Here is an 8,241-nt window from a genome sequence, read left to right as displayed (position 1 = left end):
AACATCAGATTACAATTATGAAATTCAATGGGGTTGGTGGCGCTGCCTATATCCTGAAGGGTGATAAACCCAGATCGCTCTTCATAGGTTGTGTCTCCACTGGTATAAATAATGTGTACAGGTGTGAAACTTCCCTTGTTATTAACATACCATACCCATAATAAAGTGCACATCTCATAATTAAAGTGCCATTAACTCTGTGCTTCATAAGTGTACCAAAATATGTGCATTAACTCCCCTATCTGGGGGGGGGGGGGTACACCTGTACCTCATAATAAATATATATTAAACGTGATTTAAATGCTGAAAAGCTTCTGTATAAAGTGCAAGTGCAATGACCATAAATTCCTAGAAACTAGATGTGAACAGTTCAAAAATGTATTTTATTTTATCAGATTACAACTAGTTACATTGATCTACTACATATATAGTCAGATTCAGGTAGGTAGCCACATCTTTAAGGCGGCGTAGCGTATCGTATTTACGCTACGCCGCCTTAAGTCAGAGAGGCAAATACTGTATTCACAAAGCACTTGCCCCCAAACTTACGGCGGCGTAGCGTAAATGGGGCCGGCGTAAGCGCGCCTAATTCAAATGAGGATGGGGGGCGTGTTTTATGGAAATGATTGGTGACCCGACGTAATTGCCGTTTTTTACGAACGGTGCATGCGCCATCAGTGTGCATTGCTCCGAAGTACGCCGCAAGGACGTATTGGTTTCGTATTGGTTTCGACGTGAACGTAAATTACGTCCAGCCCCATTCACGGATGACTTACGCAAAGGTCGTAGGGGCAGCTTTATCTTTACGCGGCGTATCTCTTACGGAAACGGCGTATCTTTACTGCGACGGGCAAGCGTGCGTTCGTGAATCGGCGTATCTAGTCATTTACATATTCTACACCGAACTCAACGGAAGCGCCACCTAGCAGCCAGCGGAAACATTGCACCCTACGATACAATGGCGCAGGCCGTCATATCTTAGCTAGGTTTAAGTGTATCTCAGTTTGAGCATACACTTAAACTTACGACGGCTTAGATTCTGAGTTATGTCGGCGTATCTACTTCCCTTCTGGGAAGGCTGATCACAAAGTTTAGAAGTGTGCCTATGGGAATGTTTGACCATTCTTCCAGAAGCGCATTTGTGAGGTCAGGCACTGACGAGAAGGCCTGCCTCGCAGTCTCTGCTCGAATTCTTACCAAAGGTGTTCTATCGGGTTGAGTTCAGGACTCTTTGCAGGCCAGTCAAGTTCCTCCACCCCAAAGTCGCTCATCCATGTCTTTATGGACCTTGCTTTGTGCACTGGTGCACATTCATGTTGGAACAAGAAGGGGTCATCCCCAAACTGATCCCACAAAGTTGGGAGCATGAAATTGTCCAAAATGTCTTGGTATGCTGACGCCTTAAAGTGATACTATAGGTTCAGTTTTTTTTAAAATAACAAACATGTCATACTTACCTTTACTGTGCAGTTAGTTTTGCACAGAGTGGCCCTGATCCTCCTGTTCTGGGGTCCCTCGGCAGCTCTCGCGGCTCCTCCCCCCAATAGATAACCCCCTCTGGGAAGCTCTCTCCCGAGGGGGTTACCTTGCGGGTCATACACTCGGCATCCATAGCCGCAGTGTATGACTCGGCTCTGCCCCCGGCGGCCGCATTATTGGTTTTGATTGACAGTAGCGGGAGCCAATGGCTGCGCTGCTATCAATCTATCAAATGAAGAGCCGAGAAGCCGCGACGTGGGATCCCGCCCATGAAAATTCGGGGCTCAGGTAAGTAAAATGGGGGGTTGGGGGGCCGGACACAGCAAGGTTTTTTTTCACCTGGTTGCCTAGGATGCATTAAGGTGAAAAAAATAGGAGGGTTTACAACCCCTTTAAGAGTTCCCTTCACTGGAAATAAGGGGCCAAGCTCAACCCCTGAAAAACAACCCCACACCATGATCCCCTCTCCAAATCATTTGGACCAGTGCACATTGCAAGGTCCATAAAGACATGAATGAGTGAGTTTGGGGTGGAGGAACTTGACTGGCCTGCACAGAGTCCTGACCTCAACACAATAGAACACCTTTGGGATGAATTAGAACAGAGACTGCGAGACAGACCTTTTCGTCCAGCATCAGTGCCTGACCTCACAAATGCACTTCTGGAAGAATGGTCAAACATTCCTAAACCTTGTGGACGGCCTTCTCAGAAGAGTTGAAGCTGTTATAGCTGCAAAGGATGGGCCCACTCAATATTGAACCCTACAGACTAATAATGAGATGTCATTAAAGTTCAGTGTGTGTAAAGGCAAGCGTCCCAATACTTTTGGTAATATAGTGTATATCTTCAAACTGGTTCTTGTGCTCAATGCTGTACTTATGTTGATAATAATGATATCTTGCCCTTATGTCTATATGTTATATTTGATTATTAAACAGTTCTGCTCATGACAATTAATTTGCCTTTACAGTGTACATGCTTATATGTATTCTGATATAATGCAGTATGAGTATATCCAGATTCGAGCTCATGCTGTATGCCTTTTTCTAATTTTCAATAAAATCTTTTGGTAACAAAAACAGGATGTTTGTTTGTTTTGTTAATTAATTATTAAAGCTGGGAATACATTAATTAAAATTCACCTTGTTCCCTGGTGGACAGGACTTGCTGGAAAACTTTTGTGGATCCGTAGCTGCTGCCAACTGTCTGCAGCTGCTAATCAGTGTATTCCAACAGCAGCGGGAGCAGCTGTTAAACCCCATACACACTGTTAGATCTTATGCGGATTTTTGTCTTCAGATTTCCCAAAACCATGTAGTGCAAGGGCCTGCCTGATTGCATACAAATTGAAACACTTAGGCTGCATTCACACCTAGGCGATTTTCGGCGTTTTTTATCGCGATTTGCCACGACAAATTGTGGCGGTTTTTACCGCGATTTGCCGTGACAAAACACAGCGTTTTTAGCCTCGGTTTTGTATAGGTCATTGTCGGGTATGGAGAACGCCGAAGCCGCCCGATACGCAGCGACAAAAAAGGGTCCGGGACTTGTTTGAGCTTCAGGCGTTCGGCGTTTTGCCGTTCGGCGTGGAGATGTGAACCATCTCCATAGAGAATCATGTTATTTCTCCCCTCCAGCGTATTGTAGCGTCGCACTTCAGGCGTTTTGTCGCCTAGGTGTGAATGCAGCCTTAAGGTTTGACCTCATATTATATGGTTTTGGTAAATCTGAAGACAAAGATGTGCAGAAAATCTAATAGTGTGTATGGGGCTTTAGAATACAGTGTCCCAGCAGAGGGGTTCCTCCATCCACCTCATTTGTGCGGATGGAGGAATCTGTTTGCTCGCTGGGTGCTAATGATCATCAATTTCATATGTACTTTGAAACATAGTCATTTACTGAAATAGAAACAGCTGTGTAGGAGACTTAAAACTAGGTGAGGAACAGCCATACTCTGTTACTATGCTGAGGTTGTGGACAACAAGACTCTAGAATCTAGATGGTTATACTGTGGACTTGGGTTTGAAGATGTGCTGTTCAAGCTCTTTTGAAGAAGCAAAAAGAAATGGGCACTACTGAGGACCGTAGCTGTGGTGGTCAGCCAAGGAAACGTAATGCAGCAGACAAAAGACACATGCTTATTTCCCTTTGACATTGGAAGATGTCCAGCAGTGCCATCAGCACAGAACTGGCAGAAACCAGTAGAACCCAGATAGACCTATCTACTGTCTGGAGAAGCCTGGCCAAAAGTGGTCTTCATGGAAGAATTAAGGCAAAAAAGCCATACCCCCAACATGAAAACAAGGCTAAGCAACTCAGCTATGCGTGAAAACATAGGAACTGGTTTGCTTTTGCACAGATGTTCTGGACCGTTGAGTCAAAATGTGATCAGTAGTTAGTTCTCCAAGATCTTTGGAACAACCTACCTGCCGAGTTCCTTAAAAAAATATGTACCTAGAAGAATTGATGCTGTTTTAAAGGCAATGGGTGGTCAGACCAAATATTGATTTGATTTTTACTTCTCTTCATTTACTTTAAATGTTGTTAATTAAACTATTAAGCTATTAACACTTCTATTTCTGAAAGCATTCCAAATTTACAGCATTTTTTCACACCTGCCTAAAATTTTTGCACTGTAGTGTGCTGTATATCTTTTTGTTATTTCTTAAAACAAAAGCTTGCAATACATAGTTACATAGTAGGTGAGGTTGAAAAAAGACACATGTCCATCAAGTCCAACCTATGTGTGTGATTATATGTCAGTATTACATTGTATATCCCTGTATGTTGTGGCTGTTTTGGGTGCTTATCTAATAGTTTTTTTTTAAATATCGGTGCCCCCGCTGAGACCACCGCTTGTGGAAGAGAATTCCACATCCTTGCCGCTCTTACAGTAAAGAACCCTCTACGTAGTTTATGTTTAAACCTCTTTTTTTTTCATTTTAATAAGTGGCCAAGTGTCTTGTTAAACTCCCTTTCGCAAAAAAAGTTTTATCCCTATTGTGGGGTCACCAGTACGGTATTTGTACATTAAATTCATATCCCCCTCAAGTGTCTCTTCTCCAGAGAGAATAAGGTCAGTGCTCATATCCTTTTCTCATAACTAATAACCTCCAGACCATTTATTAGCTTTGTTGACCTTCTTTGTACTCTCTCCATTTCCAGTACATCCTTCCTGAGGACTGGTGCCCAGAAACTAGACAGCACACTCTAGGTGCAGCCGTACCAGAGTTTTGTAGAGTGGGAGAATTAGCGCTTTATCCATGGAGTTAATCTCTTTTTTAATGCATGGCAATATTTCCATCCTAGATTCCCCCAGAGGTTCTCCCCCTAGTGTATAGATTGCATTCATATTTTTGCCACCCAAATGCATTATTTTCAATTTTTGTACATTAAACCTCATTTGCCATGTAGTCGTCCACCCCATTAATTTGTTCAGATCTTCTTGCAAGGTTTCCACATCCTGCGGAGAAGTTATTGCCCTGCTTAGCTTAGTATCGTCCGCAAATACAGAGATTGAACTGTTTACCCCATCCTCTAGGTCGTTTATGAACAAATTAAATAGGTGATTAGGTCTGTATTGTTGGTAATCAGTAGATCCAGTAACGCTTTATTTCTAGTTGGTACGTCTACCATCTGACCCATGAAATTGTCCTGCAAGACATTTAGGAACTGGCAAGCCTTTGACAAATGCGTGGTTCCCTCTGCCCAGTCTATGTCTGGATAATTAAAATCCCCCATTATGGTAAAATTTCCCTTCCTTGCTGCTTTCCAGATTGTGATAGGAGGTCCGTCTCCCCCTCCTCCCTCACATTAGGGGGCCTATAGCATACTCCCAGTATTATTTTCCCCTTAGCTTCATCCCTTTGAAACTCTTCCCATAAGGATTGCATCTCCTCCCTAGCTCCCTTAGTGATGTCATATCTAACATTAACTTGTACATTATTCTTGATATATAGGCATACCCCTCCCCCTTTTTTACCCTCTCTATCCCTGTGATATACCCTTGAATGGTTGCCAGCCAATCATGAGAGCTGTTGAACCAGATCTCTGAAATTCCCACAAAATCCAAATCCTCCTCGTACAACAGCACCTCTAGTTCACCCATCTTGTCCACCAGGCTCCTGGCATTGGTGAACATGCCACATCGTTTAGACCGGTTGGTGCATACTATCCTCTTATTGGGTGTTCCGAGATTGCAACTAGGACTTGTTACTATACTTACCTTGGGTTTATGTGCTTTAGTCAACCTACCACTAATGCCCCCCAATACTACCCTCTGAAATATGTTCCGCGTTGACTATCTCTATCTCTGGACCATCCCTCCATCGCCTAGTTTAAAAACCCCTCTAACTTTTTGGCCATCATCACTACATAATACCTCTCCCCCCCCCCCCCCCCCCACCATCTCCCCTCTCCCACCTATTAGGCCTTAAACAAAAAATAAACCCTCTTACAGTATTGTTCCCATGCTAGATTTTGCCCTTATGTTCCCAGTGCTGCAGTCTTTGCCAATGCCAACACGTCAACTTGCAGAAACCTCATCATGCTGAGCCTAGTAGGGCCATGCCGCTGGACAGCCAAAGGAAACTGTTCACATGACCTAGGCAGAGTTGTAAGCACCCAAAGAAGGACCTTCCTACTCTACTATAGGAAGATGAGATCACGGACCTGAAATTTCACATGACCACTGACTCAGGTAAGTAAAAAAGGCTTTTAGGTTTTTGTTTTTCATATAGAAGCAGAGGCATAACTAGAACCTTCATGGCCTGATGCAAGAAACCATGAAGGGCCCCCCAGCCAGGCCCCTTTCCTCTGAGCCCAGTCGCAAGTGTGACCTTTGAAAACCTGGTAGTTCTACCACTTGTGTCAGTAGCTTTTTATTTTTGTTATTTTATGTTTTTTATTATTTTTGCTATTTTTTTAGGAGCCCCATTGGGAAGCTTTGGTGAAATATCAGGGGTCTAAATAGACCTCTGATGTTTCACCTTCGAGAAAGGAGATTGGCGACACAGTCTTCTATCTCTATCTCTGCAGCTTCAGTTGCACAGAATGAATGGACAGGAATGGCATTGTACAGAGCTTCCGTTCATTCACAAACTGTAGCATAGTAAACCAGTTTACTATGCTTTATTTATGAATGGACACCACCAGCAGCCTTAAAGGGACAGTTCACCACCTAAAGAAGGGCCCCATTGGAAGCTGGCCAAAGTAGACTAGTAGACTCATGGGACTTACTAACTCTTAAGTCACACAGGTGTAAACGGCTTTTAGTCTACAACCAAGCGCCTACTGGAGTAAGTAGAAACCTATTTGCAATAAATATTGCTATTTGCAAGAGGACATTTTATTTAACGCACCAGTAAAGGCATCTTTCACATGAGCATTTCTAAGACTATAAATTATTGGATTTAACATTGGAATGACAACTGTATAGACAAAAGAAATGATTTTGTCCTTCTGGACTGAGTACCTAGAAATTGGCCTTGCATACTCAAAGATGGCTGTGCCAAAAAATAAAGCTACTACTAATAAGTGAGAGGAACAAGTGGAAAAAGTTTTTTGTCTTCCTTCTGGAGATTTCATCTTTAGGATTGCAGATATTATTTTTGTATAGGAAAACATGATTACTGTTGCAGACAAGCCTCCTAAGATACTAGACAAAAGGTACATAAAAAGCTCACTGATAAAGGTGTCAGTGCAGGAGAGTTTTAGAAGTGGTGGGATGTCACAAAAGAAATGGTTGACTTTGTTTGAGTCACAGTAAGTCATACTGAAAGTACCACAAGTATGTATTATTGAGGTTAGTATTCCGCCAGAGTAAGCAGCCCCAACCAACTTAACCCTGAGTGGCTTGCTCATGATAACTGCATATAATAAAGGATTACAAATTGCCACATAACGGTCATAGGACATAATAGTCACAATAAAACACTCTGAACCCACAAACAGTGCGAAAAAGAAAAGCTGTGTGGCACATCCTTTAAAAGATATAACCTTTTGGCCTGAATACAAGTTGGCCATCAGCTTTGGAGTGATAACAGAAGAATAACACAAGTCTGAAAATGACAAATTACCAAGGAAGAAATACATAGGACTATGAAGTTTGGAGGAGCAGGATATTAAAATAATCATACCCAAATTCCCTATTATAGTCACAAAATACATTAATAAAATGATACTGAAGAAAAGAAAATTCAACTTGGGACGATCAGTCAGTCCTAACAAAAGGAATTCTGTGATTGATGTTTGATTATCTCCACCTCTTCCCATATTGCTCGTGTATAGCATCTGCAAGAAGAAAAATATATTTCCCTGAATATAAATAACCAAGGTTTGTGAAAAGTAAAGTTTTTGTGCAGCGCTCAAAAAAACTGAAAATACATATATATATATATATATTTATATATATATATATATATATATATATATATATATATATATATATATATATATATATATATATATATTAGGGCTGTTACTGATTAAAATTTTCGTGTTACATAGTTACATAGTTAGTCCATCCAGTTAAACCACAAAAAAAATAAACAAAAATAAAAAACATAATACAATCCCATACACCCAACTCCATACCCACAGTTGATCCAGAGGAAGGCAAAAAACCCCAACAGAGCATGATCCAATTTGCTACAGCAGGGGAAAAAATTCCTTCCTGATCCCCCGAGAGACAATCGGATTTACCCTGGATCAACTTTACCTACAAATCTTAGTACTCAGTTATATTATGTACATTTAGGAAAG

General features: G+C 41.7%; 1 protein-coding gene across 1 annotated transcript; it reads right to left on the bottom strand.

Moving 5' to 3' along the window:
• Positions 1 to 6,711: 6,711 nt before the first annotated feature.
• On the bottom strand, positions 6,712 to 7,759 carry LOC120931427 (olfactory receptor 5AR1-like). Its single transcript, XM_040342854.1, has one exon. It carries the CDS (start codon positions 7,750 to 7,752, stop codon positions 6,808 to 6,810), a length of 945 nt encoding a protein of 314 aa, XP_040198788.1. The 5' UTR covers positions 7,753 to 7,759; the 3' UTR covers positions 6,712 to 6,807.
• Positions 7,760 to 8,241: the final 482 nt, after the last annotated feature.

Source organism: Rana temporaria, chromosome 3 (assembly GCF_905171775.1).
Source record: "Rana temporaria chromosome 3, aRanTem1.1, whole genome shotgun sequence".
Lineage (NCBI taxonomy): Eukaryota > Metazoa > Chordata > Amphibia > Anura > Ranidae > Rana > Rana temporaria.
The sequence above is the reverse complement of the archived record's forward strand: the minus strand, read 5'-3'. Positions and strand labels throughout refer to the sequence as shown.

Coding starts and splice junctions, on each gene's coding strand:
- LOC120931427 (XM_040342854.1), bottom strand. CDS start 7,752: ATGGGAAGAGGTGGAGATAATCAAACATCAATCACAGAATTCCTTTTG.